At 42.9% G+C, this 24,154-nt stretch overlaps 1 protein-coding gene and 1 pseudogene across 1 annotated transcript; both read left to right on the top strand.

Moving 5' to 3' along the window:
* The first annotated feature begins 13,343 nt into the window (after nt 1-13,343).
* LOC118573401 (60S ribosomal protein L23a-like) lies at nt 13,344-13,646 on the top strand. The gene has a single exon (XM_036173694.1). The coding sequence runs from the start codon at nt 13,344-13,346 to the stop codon at nt 13,644-13,646; it is 303 nt and encodes a 100-aa protein (XP_036029587.1).
* A 3,749-nt stretch (nt 13,647-17,395) lies between these two features.
* On the top strand, nt 17,396-18,815 carry LOC118573400 (annotated as a pseudogene).
* Nucleotides 18,816-24,154: the final 5,339 nt, after the last annotated feature.

The following is a 24,154-nucleotide window of genomic DNA, read 5'->3' as shown; positions in this document are numbered from 1 at the left end:
ACCCCAGAGAAGCTAGGTAACAAGGAGGACCCTAAGAGGGACATGCATGAATTGCCATAGGAAGGGAAAAGAGATAAGATCTCCTGGATAAACTGGGAGTGCACCAGGAGGGGGGTGGATATGAGAACATGAAGGAATGGGATGGTCATCTTGGGGGAGAGACAGAGAGGGAGAGCAAGGAAAGAGATATCTTGATAGAGGGAGCCATTGTAGGGTTAGGGAGAAACCTGGTGTTAGGGAATTTCCCAGAAATCCACAAAGATGACCCCAGTTAAGACTCCAAGCAACAGTGGAGAGGATGCCTGAACTAGCCTTCTGTAATCAGATTGATGACTACCCTAACTGTCATCATAGAACCTTCATCCAGTAACTGATGGAAGCAGATTGATGGAAGCAGATGCAGAGATCCACAGCTAAGCACTGGAGTCCACCTTTTTTTTTTTTTTTTTTTTCCAGCCCCAGAAGTCTACTGTCTCCAGCTTTCCAAAGCTAGGATTATAAGAACATACATGCCATGCCATCATTCTTTTTTTTTTTTTTTTCATGGATGCTGGGATTCAAACTCAGGTTCCCATGCTTAAACAGCTCATGACTGAGCCAACTCTTCAACTCCCTGAAGGACATATTTCCCATAAGTACTGCAGAGTACCTGACTGTGTTGGCTACCTGGGATATCACAGAGAATTAACCAGAGTCCTATGAACACTGCTCACAGTCTGGTTGAGGAGACAGACATTTGAAATTAATACAAGATGGCGACAGTGTCTGCATAGGGAAGCACTGGTGTCTAGGGAAGACCAACTCTCAACGGTTGGAGAATAACAATAAGAGATGTCCAGGTGGATTTAAGGTGCAGTAGCTGGAAGGGCATTCCTGAAGATGGAAAAGAGTGTGTAAGTGCATAGGATTCAAAGGCTCAGTCAGCTGAGTGCTGTTGATCTGGAGACTTAAGTAATGGGTGGTACACAACTAGACTGGATCCAGTTCCTGCAGTGTCCCATGAACCCTGTTACAAAAAATAGTCCTACCAGGTGCTTAGAATTAGGAATTAGCAGACTGGTTTATGTTTTAAGTGGCTAATAAAGCCTATGTTTTTATCTTTATTAATTAATTAGCTAATCAATTAATTAATATGCTGCAGATGCAACCAAGGCTTTTTGTGTGCTAAGCATACATTTTAGCTCTTAGCTAGACCCTCAGGCTCCGAATTTGTTGTTTTCAGAGACAGGGTCCCTCGGAACCCTGGCTGGCTGCTAACTTGCTGTGTGCCAAGGATGACCTTAAATGTGTGTTCCTTCTGCTTTCACCTCCTGTATTTTGAGATTAAAGCATGCACCAGTGTTCCAGGCTCATGCAGCGCTAGAGATTGAATCCATAGCTCTGCGCATGCTTTGCCTCCAACCCTTTCCTTCTTCCACAGAGGTCTATCACACAAGGTTCTGTGACTTGGAACTGTGGAAGCCATCTTGAATTTAGTAGGACAGCAGAAGGGAGAGGAAAGAAGATCCTGTGATTCCATTTGAATTGTTGAACTGCAAACTGGTCCTCAACTTCCTACATACAGTTTCTAGTTCTATGAGATGATTAAATGTCTTCATCATTTAAGCCAAAAATCAAAACAAAAACAAACTCGAGAGTATTGGTGAAATTATTAAGGCCACTCCACCTAGTTAAAAGGGAGGTTTATTCTGTGGGGTAACTTACAAATGAAGGGGTAGGTTGCAGGGTCTGGCAAAGGTATAGCACAGTCCGGCGGTGTTCTCTGGAGAACTCTGCTCGGTCTACCTCCAGCGCCCAGGGTCCCGGAACCAAGAGCAACCTCCTCTTGATCCTCGGTCTTCCACTTCCTCCTTTGCCCTGCCTTGTGGGCGTGACCATTACCGAAGCCTCAATGGGGCTTGGAACTTCCAGGCCAATGCTGGGATGGCTATCCACTACACGAGAGGTCCTCGATTGGGAGAATCTAATTTGCATAGTATTCTAACAAATAATGTATGATCTGAGAGAAGTGTGGTCTTTACTGTTAAATATTAAAACATGGAGATGGTGTTTCTATAGGTCAGGTGCTTCCTTATTTATTCATTTTTAATGAGTATGAGTGTTTTGTCTACACATGTGTATGCACCACATGGAGACCAGAAGAGGGAGCCCCTGAAACTGCAGTCCCAGACAGTTGTGAGCTACCATGTGGGTGCTGGCACCTGAACCTCTGAAATATCAGCAAGTGCTCTTCCCTGCTGAGCATCCTCCTCTGCCCCATCAGTCGGGATCTTGTCTGGAACACCTAATAGCCATAACTGGGTAATGTCATAGTTTAAGGTATGCAGATCTTATTTTGTAAAAGTCATAGGGGGAATAGCTTACTATACACCTTACTCCACAATTGGCAGTATAAAGGTAATAATCTCAGGATAAATAGAAGAACGAACAGAGGACAACACAGTCAGAGATAGAGGAAAGAGGGGCTATTCTAAAGGGACATGAGGCTTCCATAGAGAACATGGCCAACTAAGTGTGACCTCCGGCTATGAAGATTTTGGCCACTTTCTCTTCCTGTATTGTAGACCTCCTTTGGCATTCCTTAGGTGATGGCTTACCTCAGCAGGTGTGGCAAAGCCGGTTGTTAACCTTCATGCCCTTCCCCAGTAGGCAGACTTGCTTTCCCCTCTCTATTACTTGAAAAGACTAAAGGAAGAATGGAGGCCACTGTCCACTTCTTAGGCCCACTGTCCACTTCTTAGGCCACTGTCCACTTCTTAGCCCACTGTCCACTTCTTAGGCCACTGTCCACTTCTTAGCCCACTGTCCACTTCTTAGGCCACTGTCCACTTCTTAGCCCACTGTCCACTTCTTAGGCCACTGTCCACTTCTTAGCCCACTGTCCACTTCTTAGGCCACTGTCCACTTCTTAGCCTAAGCAAATTCTAGCAACCCACCTGCAGGTCTTGGCCTGACACTATGGTAGTAGGGTTTTGTGCTTCTGGGTTCCATCCTCTTTGCTCAAATGTAAGGTTCTAGATTGTAATTCTCTACCTCCCCTAAGTACTGGCTACTATCTCCTTCAGTGGCTCAGCTGAGGCTGGTGAGGGAAGCCTCACCATCTTGTCCTCTCCAGGAAGCGACATGCAAAGCAGGCAGTGTGCTCTCTCATCTGACTTCCTCATCTGTCATGGGGTAGTTTGGTCCCCAAACAGCTTCTTGACATAATACGCCTGTGGAGAGACCACCACCGAGGAGCGTGGTTGTCTCTTCTTCTACTTCCCATTGGAAGTTTCTTTATCCATAGTCTCAGGTTTTTTGTTTGTTTGTTTGTTTGTTTTGAGAAAATGCCAGGAGAGGGGAACACAAGTTGCTTGTAGTCATGAACAAAATATGAAACAAAACAACCCAAACTACAGTCTAGAAGCACGCCAAGACAGAACATTACTGCAGGACAAGTTTTATCAAAGTGATAAAGGACGCTTGGAAACAAGCAGATAAAGGGAGCTGAATCCCTCTCCCAATGATACTGCCTTATTTGTAATGAGGTTTTTTGTTTTGTTTTGTTTTGTTTTTTGTTTTTTAACCCCACTATTAAAGACAACAGAGGGCTGGGGAGATGACTGAGGGTGGAGGTACTTGTCAAGCATGGTGACCTGCATTGGGTCCTACTTTGAAAAGAGAGAACCAATCCCCACAAGCTGCCCTCTGACAGCCACACACCGGTGATGCTCTTATATGTGCACATATATACACAATAGACAAATAACAAATAAAAGCACCAGAAAAAAAGCCAGACAGTGGTAGCGTATATTTTTAATCCCAGCACTCGGGAGGCAGAGGCAGGTGGATCTTTGTGAGTTCGAGGCCAGCCTAGTCTACAAAGTGAGTTCTAGGACAGCTAGAGCTGTTACACAGAGAAACCCTCCCTGTCTTGGAAAACAAAACAGAAAACATCAGAAACTTTACCTCCACTATGGTGTGTTAGCACTTGCATGGACTGCACTGCACCTAATGTCCTTGTCTCAGTTGCTTTGCAGAAGGTGGAGGGAGGAGTGTGGATGGAGGACACCCACTGATCCCACAGAGCTCACTCAGCTGTCTAAGGGAGAGTGGACTCCATGAGGAACTCCTTCCAATTATGGAGTCCCTGTGACGTCCACTAGCTCCTTTCCTACCACACAGTCCACATACCCTTGCTAAACTAGCAGCCACCCGGAGCTACCTTAGATACCAACTTTGTGGAGACTTCTCAGTAACTGGCAGGAATGCCCATTCCCCACCCCATGTCTGTGTTACACAAAACAAGTTTTAAATGTAAGAAACGATGGCTGTTTATCCTTTGACATTAACGGAAGACCAATGAGCCTCATTAGAAACCACTAGAAACTGCAAAAGCACATGAAAGGGTGCTGGTGTACTTCACCTGGTCTGAGTTACAGGGAGGAAATGTGGGAGCAGGTCCCCCACACTTGCTCACTCATTGCATCTCTTATTCTGGTCAAATTTTACTTCTGTAAGCCATCTCCCACCATAACATTCTGTTTTCTAGAAGGTAAACCTATGAGAAGCAGACATTTTGAGAGTTTAGTATACGCTATATTTTTGAGGAATCTAATTTAAATTATAATATTTTGGATAAGTGAACATGATCTTCTGAAATGCATTAGTGAGAGGTACCACATCAGACCTGAAACACTGTGCAAGCTGCACGAACAAGATTACTGCATGGGTCTACTACTCGCCTTGGCTAATGAAAAGATTGAAGGAGTAGGGGAAGTGAGTAACCCATTTGGGAAATGTGGGGGAAAAATCAAAATTAGTTTAGGAGACCAAACACTGTTAGCTAGGATGCTGAAGCCATAGTGAAAGAAAGAGCCACCACTTCTGTGGGTTTACCATTTCAGAGAGTTAGAGAGTCCATGGTGGTAAAGCCAGAACATGGTGGCAGGATCAGCTGAGAAGTTACATCTTGATCTGGAGGAGGTAGAGAGAAAGAGACACACTGGGAATGGCAAGAATCTTTTGAAACCTCAAAGCCTGCCCCCAGTTACACAGTTCCTCTAACAAGGCCACGCCTCCTGATCCTTTCCAAACAGTTCCAGCAGATAGATGAGCATCTGGGGGGTATTCTCATTCAAATCACCCCATGTTCTAAAGAAATAGAAGGCATCCCTAGATCTTTTAGGAGATAATGACCTTCATTTCCAATAACTGCAGCCCTCTAGTGCAGCCCCTGTGAGCTCCCAGGAGGTTTTGTTGGGTCTATTCACCTTTTCAGAAAGGCATCACTCATCTATGTATGGCTATACCACCCTGATCTTGTTTGATCCTGAAAGCTAAGTAGGGTCAGATCTCATTTGTGCTTGGATGAGAGAAAGGTGTAAATTCTCCTCTTTGTTCTTTTTCTGTCTTTTTCCTTTGGATGCTGCTCAGAGCCTTTATGCTTTATCTGGTACTTGGACTTCCTTAATCTTTCTCTAACCACTCCCTCCGCCCCCTGCCATTTAACTGCTTATGTATCCTATGGCTTGCCCTCCATACCAACTTGCCTCCCTCCACTGGGCAATCTGAGTTTACAGCTTGCCTTCAGGAAAGTTTGTCTTTTTAATGTCAAATAAAGTTGATCTTGAGCTTCCATTTGAGTCTGTTCTTAAATTCTTTTATTAATGAAACTAAGAACCCCAAGAAGGGACCTTGTTATCCCAGGTATCAAAATCAAACAAAATGTGATGCACATATATACATGAGTACGTCAGTTTGTGTGTGTGTGTGTGTATGTGTATGTGTATGTATGTGTGTGTATGTGTGTGTGTGTGTGTGTGTGTGTGTGTGTGCAATTAAAACAGATGTAAGTTGAACTCAAGCAATACCAGTTTACCATGCTATCTCATTTCCCCCATATCTAGTTTGTTTTGTTGTTGTTGTTGTTGTTGTTGTTTGTTTTTTGTTTTGTTTTGTTTTGTTTTGGAGCTGAGGATCGAACCCAGGGCCTTGAGCTTGCTAGGCAAGTGCTCTACCACTGAGCTAAATCCCCAACCCCCTATTTTGTTTGTTTGTTTGTTTGTTTGTTTTGTTTTGTTTTTTTCCTCCCAAGTACAGGGAAATGCTCTCTCACTCTACACTTATTTCTAGGGTCACTTTCTTATTTTAAGAATGGGTTTTCCTAAGTTGTTTGGGATGACCTTGAAATCCCTCTGTAGCCCAGTCAGGTCTTCAGCTTGTGACACTTTCTCCTCAACCTCCCTGAGTATCTGGGAGGACAGGTCTAAACCACCTCGAAGGTCCTGCTCTGGAGTCGGCTTTCTTACACAGACAGTGAAATCGACCAGAAAAGAGGTGATATAACTTAATTTTTGCTTTCCTATGTAACCAAGTGAGTAGTTTCTATAGGTAATAATATCGTCAAATAGAAACACAATGCATTGGTACTGCTTTGAGAAATGAAAGTATCCTTGATTTGCTGGAATTTTTCAAAGGAGAAAATGTGGACAAAGCTTTTCCTAAACAGTTCTTAAGAAACTTTGCCCAGGAAGGTAATTGGTATTTTAGGAATTCGTCTTAAATTAAAAGTTAGCCTGGAGAAAGAAATCAAATGGAAGAAATTGGGGCAAGTTTGAAGGGCTGATTCTTGGTAATGTTGTTACTATTACAATAATATAATAATAATAGTGTTACCAATACCACTTGCATCTTTATAACTGCTCTGGAGGAGGAGGTCCTAGCAGAGAATTGTTGGGCTTAAATGGATTTGTTCTCTGTGTAACAGGAAGGATTTACCTCTTAAGACTGCAGTCAGTACTTTGCTCATGACTCATTTCTCTCCCACAGAGATTTAGATTTGGGGCCAATTAAAGGCCCCATCCAAAAGAGGGAAAGGGACCCTGGGGGTGGGGAATGGGAGAATGGGAGAGGGAAAGTAAATAAAGGTAGAATCAACTGGGAACGTGTAGAAATCTCAGGGTCAGAGCTTTCCTGGGGGGAGGGGGGAGAGGGTCAATGAGACTCCTCCCTCCCGAAAATTCCAGAGTAGAGTAACAACACCAGAAAACCCTCCCTTTATTCTGTAAATGTACATGGGGACTGGGCACAGGGGAGCATTTGTAATTCTATGCTAAGGCCCCAGGACTGAAGGTGACTGAAGGAAATCCCATGGTGAGAATGAGAAAGACCAGCCCCAGGACCGTGAGCACAGGGTAAATCTATGCGGTCCTATTTCCTGGGCCTTGTTTTCCTCTCACTGTAGCATTGCCTATCGGCAGGGGAGAGAGAGAGAGAGAGAGAGAGAGAGAGAGAGAGAGAGAGAGAGAGAGAGAGAGAGAGAGAGAGAGAATTTTTCTTGGTTGGCCAAAACTGTAAGCAATTTTCCTTTTGCATTTTTATACATACTGTGTTATTTTCCTTTAATGTGGGCAAGTGTTTGGAGTGGGAGCCAGGTTTTCTCAGGCAGGATTTCTTTGTGTTCTTAGTTTTTCCAAGATAAGAACTGGAGACAAGTTGGAAAGGATCAATTCAAGGAAAGAACCCCCAAAATGAACTTTGGGCGGGGGGAGCTGGTAATGTCCTTGTTTCCTCCTTTGGCTCAGTTTTGTACCTGCCTAGGGATCAATGTGTGAAAAGTGTTTAAATCAAAGGTTTGTAGGCACAAGCCTGGGACCCCAGCTAGTCAGGGGGCGGAGGCCAGAAGATTCCAAACTCAAGACATGCTTGAGCTATGGAGTGTGTTCAAGGCCAGCCTAGGTAACTTTGTGAGATTTGTTTCAAATAATTCAACAATGCAAATTTTGGGCTGCTGGTTAGAGGCCTGGTTTACCTCTCTTTTTCTCTCTTCCCTTGAGTGAGCATTCTTTGCTGGAAACTGTATGCTGTAACCAAAAACAAGAGGCTCTTGGCCCTTTGTGAATGGGCCAAGTGTGTTGACCAGTTCACCCTCCCTCCATAGCACTGTCCAGTAAAGCTTATTAACTCCAATGCGTTGACTCTCCGTGACATCCAATTCCTAGGAAACTGGTCCCACATTACAGTAGCTCTGCTATCTCTCTTCCCTGTAAGCCCCTATCTAAGAATATTCTACAACAAAGGACTTCTAAAATTCATTTTTTTCTGTTCTAATGAGGAGATGCTAGATTCTGCCAGGTTGACAGTTAATACACCAGACTTTATGGTTGAGAGTCCTGGGAAGAATGTCTACCACATAGGAGGCTGAGGAAGGAGTGTTAGAATTCCTGGCCACTCCCTCAGCTACACAACCACACATGTGCTGTCCAAGTAGCCAGGCAAGATATTTAGTCGTCCTGGGGCCTTATTTCCTGCATCATCTGTGAGCTGCATGATCACGTAATCTATGTGCATGCAGGGTGTAGCTACGTAAACCCATATGTGCATGTGCAAGGAGCGGAGGACGACCTATAAAAGCGGATTCCACCTATTCTTTCCCCCTCTTCCTGCACAGTCTCTCCATAGGCCTATGCACAACCCTTCTATTCCCTTTCCTTAATAAACTCTTAGAGTGGGTTTCATTGTGTCTCGTGGCTTCTCTCATATGGTAAACAGCGCCCCTTAATAAATAACAAGGAGGATTGCAAGTACAAGGACAGCCTGGTGTACATAACCACCAGGAGGGTACAGGAAAGCAGGGTGGAAGCTTGGCTTCTGAGTCTTCATATTGCACATCTCTTTTATTGCCTCAAGCTTTGGTCCAAATGCCTGATCAATTCTATACATTCTATGATTTAAGGAATGCTCATCTAAAACTGGTCATATAAGAAGGATCATTAGCCCTAAATTTACCTAACTTTTCCTGTTCCTCTTCAAAGTATTGTCATTTCCCCCCACCCCCAACACCCCAGAGAAACTAGGAGATTGTCAAGATTCCTGTGACATGGAGCCTTGTATATATATCATCACCCCTTGTCCAGAACTGAGGCTAGTGCCCGTGCAGAATCAATTACTTCATGACAGGCACCAACTGCTTCCCCATGTCCCTCAAAGTAATGATTTCTCAAGGGTCAGTCGGACTCCAAGGAACAAGACACACGCTGCTCCTATGACCAGTCTGAGCAGAATTTGAAAATGCACCCTTGTCTTCAGCTCTTGTCCTTCCCTACATAATCTTACAGTTACTATCAGTACTTCAAAGACAGACCAGTATGTCTACAGCGAGGAAAGTTCCTTCATGTTTTGCCACTGCCATGATTGGAGTCTTGGTTTGGCAGGTTAGTGAATCTGGTGTGTGAGGAATCCTAGAATCAGGTCTCTGGCCCAGTATTCCAATAACAGTGATATGTTAGAATAGTGTGTATTTTTGATGGTTACTTGAGAAAAAGTTAGGTTGTTGAACGGCAGGCAGCTAAATTCATGGGAAGCATGTGGTCACTGCTTGTAAGTATTGGCAGCATGGAAATACCAGCTTGAGAAGAACGGAGTATAGGGTATATGGGGCAGAAAATAGTGCTTTTTGTCGAGTAGATTTTCTAGTCCATAGCTGCTAAGATTTGTATATCTACCGCTGGGACATAGAGTATCATTCAAGAGAATACATATTTCAAATTCAGTCCCTCCATCTCTACAACCTCAGATCACAGCCATGCAGAATGGAAGAGCTTGTAATTAACCAAGGTTGATTATTGTCATTATCCTTGTCATCCTTTAAAACATGCATCCTTCCTAAATTTCCCCTTCTGCCTTTGTAGGACACCCCGGTCTTTTCCCTGCTTTTCTGAAGCACCTTATCACCAGTCTTTCCCCACCATGTCCCTTAACTTGCTTCCCTTCAGAGTAAATTGTCTACACCACAGACTGTGATCACTGTCAAGTGAGGAATCTTGATATAGTTAGATCCACATCTTATGTGCATCACCACAAGAGTTCCACCACATCCACAGAAGTCAAATGGTGGTTTTGTTTTTTTCCTGAGATATAACTGATTTTTAAAAGTGAGATTTAAAGAATAGTTAGAAGAAGCAGAGCATGCTGTATGTATGACTTCATGACAGAGGCAGCATGAGTCATCAGCTCCGTCAGAGGAACCACCAGACCTCTGATAGTTCCTGAGACCTGCAGAGAGTAAAGAAAACTGGAAGGCATTTGCTTAGCTGTGTGGAGACCAATGATGAGAAACTGTGCCAGACTTCATTATCTTAGAAAACAGCAAAGTGGGAAGGTCACTGTCACTTTCCCCATATGCCTGTCCCCTGAAGCAGGTCATAGAACCATGGAAAGATTTATGTGCTCATCCCCTGTGGAAGGGTCACAGGACCATCATGTTGAAAGGTGCCCTCCCCAGACATGAAAACAGGGAAAAACCCTGATGAGCACCACACTGAAAGAACTTTCTCAAGCAGCTTTGTGTGAGTACAGAAACGTGTGATTTGTGTTCAGATGTATAAGCTGTATGGAAAGGCTCCTGGACTCTTGTTTTATGGATACTTTTACTCAATGTATGTGTGTGTGAGATTTTCCCTATCAATCACACAGCTCCTGTCAAACTGCACCTGTTCTCAACAGCAATGGACGTTTCCCCACAGAAGACTGATGAGTGTCTTGGAATAAATCAACAAACACAGTCTGCTCAGTCTTAGCTCCCAGGCCCCAGCCTTCTTTCGAACACAAACTTAAATCTATTTCTGGTTTTTTTTTTTTTATCTTTTTTATTTGAAAATAATTTTTCCATACAATATATTCTGATCATGGTTTTCCATCATCTCCCCCCCAGATCTTGCCCAACTTCCCACCTTCCCCAATCTGACTCCATGCCTCTTTTCTCCCCCTTTTAAAATCAACAGGCAAACCAACAGACAAAGAAACAAACCAGAATAAAAAGAAACACAGACACGCAGACACACACACACACACACACACAAACACACATGCTCACAAAACAAAACACAAGATCTGTTTCCCAAGTTTTGAATCCTAAAATACCCAATAGGCCCTGTCACTCCAGAAATTTACGAGCTTGGATTGGTCAACAGTAGAAGACAGGAACATTCCAGCCAGTGAAGATGATTGTACATAAAGAGGAATCTAAACAAACTGGTTTTCCTAAGTTTCTCCTAACTCCTTACCATTAGCCCACGCACACTGTCCTCTTACTGTATTGCTCATTAGTGCTCTTCAAAATAATTCAGATGTAAATATTTCTCTGGGTCTTTATCTCCCGAGTCACATGAGTCACATGAAGCAATATACCTGTATGATTCTTCTTCTGTCAATCAGTCTTTTCTTATAGAGCTTAAGTGTGCATAGAGACAAATAATACTTTTTCTTCTTTAGTAGATGCTGAGAAAAAGCTATCCTGAAACTTTCTATAATCGTGTGGAGAAGAGTTTATTTAAGACTATTACTATTACTATTATTAGGGTGTAGATGAAATTCTAAATGGTCTTAGTACATAAGAAACACAGAGCCAAATACAGAGTTAAAGCCTAAGAGATCAGAGCGAGAGCCACTACTCCCTTTAACTTACCACTCGCTGTCATCCTTCCCCTGAGAGAGAGAGAGACCTTCTTCCTGTGTCCTGTCTTTTTAATTGCCTTTCTGTTCTGCCTTCTCATTGGCTCTAAACCCAACCACATGACTTCCTCTTTACTGCCTGTCAAAACAGACCTCCAGGTCTCTATGGTTGGTACTGAGATTAAAGGTGTGAATCACCATGCTTGGTTGTGTCCTTGAACACACAGAGACTCTGCCTGCCATGTGATCAGATTAAGGGTGTATGCTACCACTGCCAGACTTCTGCTTAATGGCTATGACCTCTGATCTCCAGGCAACTTTACTTATTAACATACAAATAAAATCACATTTCAGCACAAATAAAATATCACCATAATAGGGGTAATATGCTAGGAAAGTGAGGTCAGGGTCAACTCCACATATGGCAAAGATGTCTGGGGATTTATGAGCTGAGTAAGGAATCCCTGGATAGAAATAGTAACAGGAAACACAGAGAGATTCTGACAAAGCTGACCTAAATGGAGTCTAACTACAAGCAAGTGATGAGAAACTTGACCAAACAGGCAGGATGATAGTAATTAGCACAGTGGTTCTCTCTTACACATACACACATACACACACACACACACACACACACACACACACACACTCAAACTCACACACAAAACATCTTTACTGTTGATGTTACCATTGGCATATCAGTCCATTTGAGTAAATGAATCTAATTGGTCTGATAATTTCTTAAAAATAGTTTTACTCCTAACTGGGTGTAGTGGTACACGCCTTTCATCCCAGCACTTGGGAGGCAGAGGCAGGTAGAGTTTGAGGCCAGCTTGGTCCACACAGTGAATTCCAGGGCAGCTGGAGCTACATAGTAAGACTGTTTGGAAAAATAAAACAAAAAGAGTTTTACTCCTTTGTTTTTTTTTTTCTTTCTTCTGAATACTAGCTTAGATAAACTGCACTAGCATTAGGAGCAGAGGAGGACTGGAAATGAGGGAGGGTGAAGAGCAAAGGACAGGTATTGGTTAAATTATTAAGGCCACTCCACGTAGTTAAAAGGGAGGTTTATTTTGTGGGGTAACTTACAAATGAAGGGGTAGGTTACAGGGGTCTGGCAAGGGTATAGCGCAGTCCGGTCATGTTCTCTGGAGAACTCTGCTCGGTCTACCTCCAGCGTCCAGAGTCCGGGAACCCAGAGACAGAGCTCTTCCCGATCCTTCCTCTTCCGCTTCCTCCTCTGCCCCGCCTTGTGGGTGTGACCATTACCGAAGCCTCAGTGGGGGTTGGAACTTCCAGGCCAATGCTGGGATGGCTACCCACTACAGACAGGCCCGTGTTCTCTAGGCTGAGGGAGGGGTTGAAGATGGTGGAACACAGAAAGAAGGAGAAGAAAATAGTGTCAGGGAAAACTCCGAACAACTTTGTGAAGTTGGAGGAAACGTGTTCCGTGGACTGTCAGCTGCTGTCTAGCTCAAGCTTCCTGGTTATCTATCTCTTGTCTTGTTGCTTCCTTACCATTCAGGTGCATGAAGCAAATAAAGAGAAAAATACAAACACTCCTGTGGGTCAGTGCTCATATGAATTGACTGTAGCCCTGTGGATAGTGGCCGGTTTTGCATCTATTAAATTCGTTTCAACACCTGAGTGCCTTTCTCTTCCTTTGTTCTTTGATTTTCTTTCACTTTGTTTTTAAAATCCTGGTTTCCTTATTAACAAATCTTTAAAATCCTTGACATGTTTTCCTTTTATATGTAATGGAGTTATAATTTCCCTTTAAAAACTTCCCGCTTCACAAATCATTCTTGCTTTCTGCCCAGATGGTACCCAAAGTGAACAAGGACCCTCGTGCCCAACAATGAAGCTGAAGCCAGGAACAAGGTATTGAAAGCTAAGATGGCAGCGCTGAGATGACCCGGCCTGAGAGCCACTCACCTTCCAGCCCTCAAGACACTGCAGCCCTGGAGGCCGGAACACCCAGCAAATGTGCTGAGAAGAAACCAGCTCAACCACTACACCGAGTTCTCCTGACCACTGGATCAATCACAAAGAGGAAAGAAGACGAGACACTTGGGTTCATTGTGGAAGTCAAAGCCAACAAGCCCCAGATTAAACAGGATGTGCAAAGATGCTACTCCTGTGATGCGGCCCAAGTCAATGCCCTGATAAGGAGTGACAGACACAAGAAGGCATATGTATGTTTCGCTGCCTGATTATGAGGCTCTGGTGTTGTCAACAAAATTGGTATCAAAACTGAGTTTTATTTTTCCAAACAGTCTTACTATGTAGGTCCAGCTCCCCTGGCATTCACTGTGTGTATTTAATTCTAAATACACGTGTTTTCACGATGAAAAAGAAATCATCATTGAGGATGCTGAAGATGCTTATCAGAGCTTGGCAATCCACTACCAGAGATGTGCACCTCACAGGCCGCCCAGCACATCTGTCGTGACGCCCACAGGTGACATACACCTCACAGGCCGCCCAGCACATCTGTTGTGACACCCACAGGTGACATACACCTCACAGGCCGCCCAGCACATCTGTTGTGACGCCCACAGGTGACATACACCTCACAGGCCGCCCAGCACATCTGTTGCGACGCCCACAGGTGACATACACCTCACAGGCCGCCCAGCACATCTGTTGCGACGCCCACAGGTGACATACACCTCACAGGCTGCCCAGCACATCTGTTGTGATGCCCACAGGGGACTGCAAAGCAACAACATAGCTTTGACACCATGGACTAATGTTTTTTGTGTTTCCTTCTCTCCACTGCTTGTGTGTGAGTGTGTTTCTTACTTTTTCCTTGTGTGCGTTTCTGTTTAAGTCCAATGCATGACTGCAGCTGCCAAACTGAGATCACACTCACTATGTTCCTGATTTTCCTAATTCAGAAAAACATTTACCTCTCATTTTGTAACTGTAAAGTTTTTCTCTCTTTCGTGAAGATACTAATTATATGATATGCTGTTAATTTAATAGTCTCTTAAAAGAACTTTATTCTGAATGGTTCATAAAATACTGCATTAATTTTGTCCAATTAAACTGAGTCAATATTCTAGTAAACTTTTCCTTTCAATAGTAAAGCAATTAAATCAGCTTAAAATAATTTACAAGATTCTTTTCTCTTTAACTTAGAACCTTGGACCTTTATTAACAGATAATAAGCATTGAGTACTGCACTATGCATTAAGAAGCACAGTTTGAAATGTATCTACTTTTGTGTCTTGTTTTATCTCTTACATAGAGGTTAGTCTTTTATTCCAGTTAATATGTTCATTTTTGCTACCTGTTTAGATAAAAATATGCATTGCTATAGAAAGTTATGTTTTGTGTATTAACATGGGACTTTGCTCAGATGCGTGTGTATGGTGAAGAATTCAACAGTCTTTTCCTCTTGGGAAGAAATGTTTTCGCTTTTCTACTTATCTCACTGTGACTAGGGTCTGAAACTTAGCAGACAGTAGACAGATGATCAGGGGGAAAATGACAGACTGTTATGTCTGCAGATTGATAGCTACTAAGTCCCTAATCCTACCAGACACAATGATTTATATACAAACTTCACAGTATCAACAAAATGGTAGATTTTAGGGATTTACCAGAAAGCCTGGAAATGTTGAGGATCCAACCCACAGGTCTCTCACATGACAAACTCTCAGCCCCTGGGATTTTTGATACTAATGGGTATCTAAATATTTGGTGGTAAGGGTGATTCTTCCTAATAAAAAACCTTCCTGAAAGCAGAGTGAGATGGTGGCAGCACCAGTGTTCTCCTCACAGACCTAATTTACCCAACTGTTTATGTACTGCTGCAGGCAAGGAAGCCAGATGGAGGATGACGGTGCTTAGATTTAGTAGAGTACTAAGAAAAGATACATTGAGGAAGGCAGCAGGAGGGACATCCCCACATACCCCTCTCCTAATGCCGAGCAGCCTGGAGAGAGAAGAGAATCCAAGGTTTGGACTTGACTCTCAGTACCAGGCCTACCACAGCAAAATTCGGTGCGAGGCACATAACTCCTGTCTCCAGGGTAGCATGTATGAAATGAACTGATAGAATTGTGTTAGCCAGGAGATAGGTCTTTTTTCCTGGTGCTGGGCAGCAGGGCACTGGGGATAGGCCATCTTCATTCTCAGTATTGTATGTCCCGTAGGAAGCTGGGTCTTATTGTAAAGGACTGGTCTGTACCACTCTTCTCTGAGTCTTTGGTAACACAGCTATCCCAGTGCTGCTGCTTAGAGACAGGGCCACTCTATTTGTCCCAGGTCCAGCTAGACACTGTACTCTAGTGTAACCAAATGTAACGGGATCCCCTCTCTGTGAATGCAAATTCCAAGAACACAAGCTGAAGACAAAAGAGTAGAGGAAGAGCTAACAAATAAAACAAATAAGGAAAGCATCAGGGTTATCTGCAGTCAATGCCCTCCCTGCACAGGGAAGGCATGGGTAGGGATTTCTCTTACGTTCATGTGGGATGGTACATGTGGGGACGCAAGCATTTCTGAATATGTTTAGATTCAGGTCATACATCAAATATTTAGAAAGGAAAGATAGAGGACACAAGACTGTTTCTAGATACATTCAGTTCAAGGGCATAGAGCATTTACTCAAAAAGGAGATAGATGTGAATATTTCTGAGCATGCTCAGTTTAGTATTATAATGACCCACGCTTATACTCCATCACCTAAAAAATGAGTTAGAGAGGCTGAATGACTTGCTCCTAGAAGTTTCTCTGAAGAGTTACAGTGGAAACAGAAAGAGATCAACCCTGAAGGTAGAGAAGGAGTTTTTAGAGGAATAGCAGCTGTGGCATGGACCTTGGCACATTCCTGACATAGAGCAGATCCTTGTGGTGTAACCTAGCTTAGTGCCAACTCTTGTGACTTAGCGGTAGCTTTCTAACAACCAGATGCAGGGTAGTGTGGAGAAAGACTCCATTCGCTGGAGGTAGAATAGGGTAGTATGCACAAAACTTTGCCTTGGAATACAGAGTTGGGTTAGTGAAATCTATTTTTTTTTTAGATTTATTTATTATGTATACAGTGTTCAGCCTGCATTTATGCCTGCAATGCAGGCCAGAAGAGTGCACCTGAATGCATTATAGATGACTGTGAGCTACCATGTGATTTCAGGGAATTGAACTCATGACCTCTGGAAGAACAGCTAGTGCTCTTAACCTCTAAGCCAATTCTCCAGCCCCAGGTTAGTGAAATCTAACACTGGAAGAATCCAATGGCTCCCAAACCCAGCCCAATGGGGCCAGAAACAGCAGTCCTCTATGGATATCAATGTCTCCAAAGGCTAGCAGATTAACCCCTGTATGACTATTCTTTGTCTATATTTCTTGGTTTTGCTTGGTTTTGTTTTTGTTTTGTTTTTGAGCCAGGGTCTTATGTAGCCCAGGCTGGTCTTAAATTTCCAATGTACCTGAGGCATGCCTCATAGTTTTGACCTTCCAAAGACCATCTTTATTATTATTATTATTTAAATGTTAAATTTATTTATTTATTTTTGTGCATGTGAGTGCATGCATGCTCACGTGTGTATGTGTGTGTGTGTGTGTGTGTGTGTGTGTGTGTGTGTGTGTGTGTGCAGGCATACCATGGTGAGTGTGGCAGCCAGAAGACAACTTGCAGGAGCCAGTTCTTTGCTTCAACCATGTGGATCTTGGAGATGGGACTTGGTTTGTCAGGCTCAGCTTTAAGGCTGATGCTCCTGGAACCTTTATTTACTCACCTGGGAGCACTCAGGAAGGGAATGAAAGTGCACATGCAACCTTGATCAACAGTGACTGCAGCCAATGAGAACGCTAAAGCCTGTAAGCTACAGCCAGTAAGATGGCCAAGGAAGTGACATCAAGAGAACTGTGGCACCTGGTTGGATAAACTCCCAGAGGACCAAAGTGAACTGCTTCTTCACTTGTGCAAGGGACAGGAAGCAAAGATGTTGGAATGGAAAGTTTAAACAAATACTACCCACCTGACTTCGACCCCATCAAGGATCCCAAGTCCTGAAACTCAAGCTACCCAAGGATGGCTGATGCGTGGTTCAGCCCTTCAACATGAGGTGTAAGAAAGACATGTGGAGAATACATCTACATAGGGAAGAAGTTCAATGCATTCAAGGAATCAGTCTAGAATGAAGCCTGCCTTGGCCTGCCTGTCTTCTGCTTCTGCATACACTGCTTGGCCAAGATCACCTTCAAGACAGACCTAGAGAACACCAACTACACCATGGAGCATGGGGCCACGTGCAACTTCTAGGCCGGGAAGCTCCTGGAGGAGGAGGAGGAGGAGGAGGAGGAGGAGGAGGAGGAGGAGAAGAAGCATGTGCAAAAGGAGCAGGAGGATGAGGAGCTGAATTGAAAGGGAAAAATCAGTAGCCCTCTTGAGAGATGCTACCCCTTGCCCTCCCTCCCAAAAAAATGTATTTGCTGACCAGAGATTGAACTCATGGGAAAATAAGACTGGAAAATAAATCTGAATATATATATCCTGGGCTCAGCAAAAACAGGATATAGGGAGTAAAAAAAAAAATGTATGTTACTGTAGATACCTTGAATCCTGTTAGCCATGAGTAACCTCATGCTTATAGTTCAGCCAGTAACTTCAAAGAACTACCTCACCCTTAGCCCCCTCGTCTAATCCCAAGATATGTTACCTTCCGCACATAAACCTTTCCTATATAAACCCCTTGAAGTGAGTGCTCGGTGCTGTCCTCCTCCACCCGTTGTGTTGAGTGTTGGACATGGACCAAGCCCAGGCTTGCTTTGCTATTAATAAACCCAAACCCCTGTGTGCTTGCATCGGCTCTGTGGTGGTCTTGCTCAGGGGTCTTGCTACACGGGCACAACAGAACAACTCCATAAAGGTCCTGGAGAACTACATGAAGGACTCGGAGCTGGAGCTGGAGGTGCTGGAAAATCTGCAGGAGCTGAAGGACCTGAACTGTGGGCAGGCATATGTGGACTTCAAGGCCATGCTGCTGCAACACTGCCTGTTGCAAGAGCAGGCGCGAGATTGCAGCCTTATTGGAGGAGGCTCACCACTGTAGGCTTCTGGAAGATTCTGACTCAGAAGATGAACACCCCCCCCCACACACACACACACAATTCATCAGCAAGACCTAACCACATACATAGCCTGAAGGCTAAGAAGAAGACAGAGGCAGTGGGCAGCAGAGCACAGCTGGCTGGCTTGGTTGTGCCAAAGAAGGTGAAGGCAGGTGGAAGCCAATGATGGCTCAGAGCAGGCAGGGATGCCCACCACAGGTGCCCCCTGCCAGGGCAGAAAGACGGCCAACCTTGCACCCCAGACACCCGGGGCCTCCTCCCTGAGCCAGCTGGGTACATATGGAGACAGTGACAGCTGAGCCCCCACTGTAGCATCCCAGACCCAAGAAGCCAGAGGAGGAGATGGGAGCTAGGAAAGCAGGGGAGTGCAGGAGAGCACAGGGCAGCTATACACAGAAGAAACCAAATTCAAGCCATTTCCCCCCACCAATCTAGCTTTTCAGAAGACACTAGAAGGAAATTTTCATTCTGAAGAGGTTAACCGTTGATCCCCTCAAATGAGAATGGAAACTATCATGCAAATTAAAGACAATTAAGCAAGCTTTATTTACTACGCATAGCATAGGACTGACAGTGTGGGTTAACTTTTCAGGCCTCCTCTCATAGGGAGAAAGTGTAAACTGTGGATTTTTTGACATAAGGATTTTTCAAGCAAACTTTATAGAAGCAGATAGCAGATTAGGTTACCTGACAGACCATCTTGTCAGAACTTCCCAAGATTCCTTGGCAAAACACTTTATCTTATCAGGGTAGAGCATGTGTGAATCAATCTTGAGTTTTGTAGTTAATATAAACAACTTGTTCTGGCCTTATAACAAAATGGCTAACCCAAGAAGATACAAGGAATAAATAATCCCAGATGAATCAAAAGGAGGGGGGGAGCCCACACTATAACAGAAAATAACAGGAATCAATAAACACTGCTCACTGAGAACTCTTAGTATTAATGGTCTCAATTCCCCCAATAAAAGACACAGAAACAGATTGCATCAATAAACAGGATCCATCCTTCTGCTGCATCCCAGAAATGCACCTCACCATTAAAGACAGACATATCCTCAGGATAAAAGGATAGAAAAACGTATTCCAAGCAAATGACCCCAAGAAGAGAGCCCATGTAACCACTTTATTATCTGACAAAATAGACTTCAAACCAACACTAGTCAGAAGAGATAGAGAAGATGACTATATACTCATTAAGAAAAAAAAATCCAAGAGGATATTATACTTCTAAACATCTCTGCACCAAACACAAGGCACTCAAGTTCATAAAAGAAACATTACTGTAACACTAAACTTAAAGGGTCTTATTAATAAAAAAAACTTGGGAGCCAGATATTGGGGTGAACACTGAAAGATCAGAGAAACATAACAAGCCAGAGCCAACCTCACCTCGCCCATTCCTCAGCTGATCTTGTTTCCTCAATCTGAAAGTTTCTGAGTCCTTACCCGAATGGATCTCAGCTATACTGCTGCTCAAAAGCCTAAAAGCTTAACCAGCTCTAGTTCCTGGTCTTTATATCCCTTTCTGCTTCCTGCCATCACTTCCTGGGATTAAAAACATATGTCACCATTCCTGGCTGTTTCCAGTGTGGCTTTGAACTCACAGGGATCAAGACAGATCTCTGCCTCCAGAATGCTAGGATTAAAGCCACTGTTTTCTGGCCTCTATGTCTATCTAGTGGCTGTTCTGTTCTCTGGCCCCAGATAAGTTGATTAGGGTGCACAATATATTGGGGACCACAATATATCACCACAGATTACTACAGTTAAAAACACAGTTTGATAATCACAGAGTGATAGTGGGTGATTTTAATACCCCACTCTCACCAACAGACAGGTCATTCAGAGAAAAATGCTGAGTTAAATAACATCAGAAATCAAATGGACCTGGCACATATCTACAGATCAGTTTACCCAAACACAAAAGAATATATTTTCTTCCTTGCAACTCATGGGATTTTTCTCCAAAATTGACTACATACTTTGACACAAAACAAGTCCCAACAGATATAAGAAAACTGCAATAAATAATAAGTAAATAAACAACAAGCTTTATCCTATCTGACCACCACAGATTAAACTGGATATCATCAACAACAAAAAGCAACAACAACAGCAGTATATAAACTCATGGAAACTGAAAGCTAACTACTGAAAGAAAAATGGGCCAAGACAGAAATCAAGAAGGAAATTTAAAACATTTTATAATTGAACGAAAATGAAAACACAACATATCCAAACACTGGGACACAAGGCAAGCAGTTATAAGAGGCAAGTTCATAGTACTAAATGCTTACATTGAAAAGTTGGAGATATCATATTAGTAACTTAGCAACACACCTGAAAGCTATAGAATAACCACCACCACGACAACAAAAATAACACCTCAAAGTAGTAGATGGCAAGAATTTATTGTTGTTTCTGCTTTTTTGGTGGGTCTGCCACCCTGTTACCAAATAAACACATGGAGGCTTATTCTTACTTATGAATAACTTGGCTTAGTTTCTAGCCAGCTTTTCTTAACTTCAGATCATCCTGTCTACCTTTTGCCGCAGGACTTTTCCCATTCTCTTTCTTCTGTAAATCTTAGCCTTACTCCTTGGCTTGCTGTGTAGCTGGGTGGCTGGCTCCTGGTGTACTTCTTCTCTGGTTCCTAGATCTTCTATCTCTTCTCCCAGTTTTCTCCTTCTATATATTTTCTCTGCCTGCCAGCCCTGCCTATCCTTTCTCCTGCCTTGCTATTGGCCATTCAGTTCTTTATTAGACCATCAGGTGTTTTACTCAGGCACAGTAACATAGTTTCACAGAGTTAAACAAATGCAACATGAACAAAACATGGAAAAAAAAACACACCTTAAAAATTCTACTACAAGAAATAACCAAACTCGGGGTTGAAATCAATGAAATAGAAACAACCACAACAAAACAATACAAAGAATCATTGAAAGGAAGTTTTTTTCTTTGAGAAAAATCAATAATAATGACAAAACTTTACTCAAATTAAAGACAAAGAAAGAAGATCCAAATTAATAAAGTTAGAGATGAAGAGGGTGACAATTACAACAGACACCAAGGAAATCCCTACAATATTAAGGATATACTTTTAAATCTTCGTTCTCCACCAAACTGGAAAGCCTAAAAGAAATGAAGGAATTTTTGATAACATATGACCTACCAACATTAAAACAAGGTGAAATGATATACACAGAGCCATAGCTGCTAGTGACGCAGGAACAATAATCAAGTTTCCCAATTAAAAAAAAAAAAAGCCCAGGCAGGGCAGAGGTGGTGCATGCCTGTAATCCCAGCACTCGGGAGGCAGAGGCAGGTGGATCTCTGTGAGTTTGAGGCCAGCCTGGTCTACAAAGCGAGTTCCAGGACAGCCTCCAAAGCTACAGAGAAACCCGGTCTCGAAAAACAAAACAAAACAAAACAACAACAACAAATGCCCAGGGCCAGATGTATTTTGCTAAGCTTTCAAAGAAGAACTAGTACTAATACTTCCCAAATCATTCCACAAAACAGAAACCGAAAGAACATGTCCTAATTCTCTCTGAGGACACTAGTCCCCTGATACCTTAACCACATAAAGACCCAACCAAAAAAGAAAATTATAAACCAGTATCTCTATGAGCATAGATACAAAGCTTCTTAAAAAAAAAAAAAAAAAAACCTTGCAAATAGAACCCAGGAAAACATCAAGAGGATTATCCACCATGATCAAGTGGGCTTCATCCCAGAGATGCAGGGATGATTCAACATTTGTAAATTGATAAATGCAGTCTACCTTATAAACAGACTGAAAGACAAAAAAAGCCCCACATGATCATCTCATTAGATCAGGAAAGGCAAGACATGCTAGGACAATGGTGTCAGAGTTTGAAGGAATGATCAACTGATTAGACTTAAGGCCTACTCAATAAGATGAAACCCATACCCAACACTGCTTGGGTGATCAAGAACCTGAGATTAGATAGCCCAGGGACCTAGGATAAAACCAAATAACTAATATTGGTCTAAAAAGATTTTTAAAATGTAATGATAAAATGGCTCCTAATGACATTCTGCTCTACTCACAGATCAGTGCCTTGCTCAGCCATCATAACATGAGCTTCTTCCTGCAGCAGACGGGAGCAAATATAGAGACCCACAGCCAGACGTTATGCAGAAAGAGAGAGACCTTGGAACACTCAGCCCTAAATGGGATGCCTGCATCAAATCCCTCCCCCTCATAGCTCAGAGAGTCCCACAGAACAGGAGGCAGAGAGAGTGTAAGGGCTAGAGGGAATGGAGGACACCAAAAACAAAACAAAAACAAGGCCCTCCAAATCAACACCAGCGATATGAAGCTCTTATGAACTCCCAGACTGAGGCTGCATGCACAGGCCCTGCCTGCATGGGTCTGCACCAGGTCCTCTGCCTATATATTATGGCTTCTAGTTGAGTGTTTTTATGGGATACTTGAGTGTGTGAACAAGTGGGTCTCTGATTCTTGTGCCTTCTCTTGGGCTCTTTTCCTTTTGCTGGTTTGTCTTGTTCAACTTTGATGTTTTCTATTGTATTTTATTTTGTTGCATTAAAAAATGCATAGGCCTCCTGCTGGGGAGTAGTTGACTAACAAATAACAGACTCCAAACTTTTGTGGAGTCTTTTTTTGGTGTGTGCTTTTTTTTTTTTTTTTCCAAATGTTTTATCTTTATTTTATGTACATTGGTGTTTTACCTGCAAGTATGTCTGTATGATGGTGTCTAATCCCCTGCAACTGGAGTTATTGTTGTGAGCTGCCATATGGGTGCCGAGAATTGAACCAGAGAGGAGGAGAGGATCTGTTAAGGACTTGGGGAAAGGAAAGAACTTGGTAAAAATATAGTTAAATTAAAAAATGTTTTCAATAATAAAAAAATACAATAAAAAAAAGAAAACGTAAGATTGAGCTAGGTGAACTGAGCTAGCATCCCTCTTACCCACAGACAATGATTTTTTACAAAGTTATAACTATACAGGTACAAACTCGAGGTCCATCATTGATCTGAATGCATATTTACTTTCATATTTGTAATTAAAGCAAAATTTCTGTTTTTTTTTTTTTAAATGGCCCAAATAAGGAAAGTTGTAGAGATTTATGGAAAAGTTTATATACTGAGTACTTAAAAGTGTAGATACTGAAGGAAAACAAAAGATGGCTCTTCTGAAGTTGCATCACTCCAATAACTTTTAAATTCTATCCATCCAATCAACTCAGAACTTACAGCGTTCTTTTAGTCCAGAAAAATGGCTCTAATGAGAGCTTGGCTCTGCATGCTAAAATAAAATATTTTGCATGTATCTTATTTTTTCCTGACTAATTAGCATTTAGGAATCTATATGTGTAGAGAGCCGCGTGTAGCCGCACCCTAAAGATGGCTCTGGCTTCTACCCTCTGCCTTCCCGATGGCAAACACTCTTTAGGGTAAACAGCTCCTTATTTGGCTGTGGCTGGATTCGTGTGTTGCTGGCATATGCGTGAACCTGTGGACAGTGCCCACGTGGCTGCTTGGGGTTGGCAGCCCAGCCCTACTTAGGTGCTGGGAGAGGCTTGCCCCAGTGAGAGAGACACAATGTAACTAATCAAAGGTCTGATTAAACTGTAATGAGA

Source organism: Onychomys torridus, chromosome 23, assembly GCF_903995425.1.
Source record: "Onychomys torridus chromosome 23, mOncTor1.1, whole genome shotgun sequence".
Classification (NCBI taxonomy): domain Eukaryota; kingdom Metazoa; phylum Chordata; class Mammalia; order Rodentia; family Cricetidae; genus Onychomys; species Onychomys torridus.
This window is presented reverse-complemented; position numbering and strand designations above follow the sequence as displayed.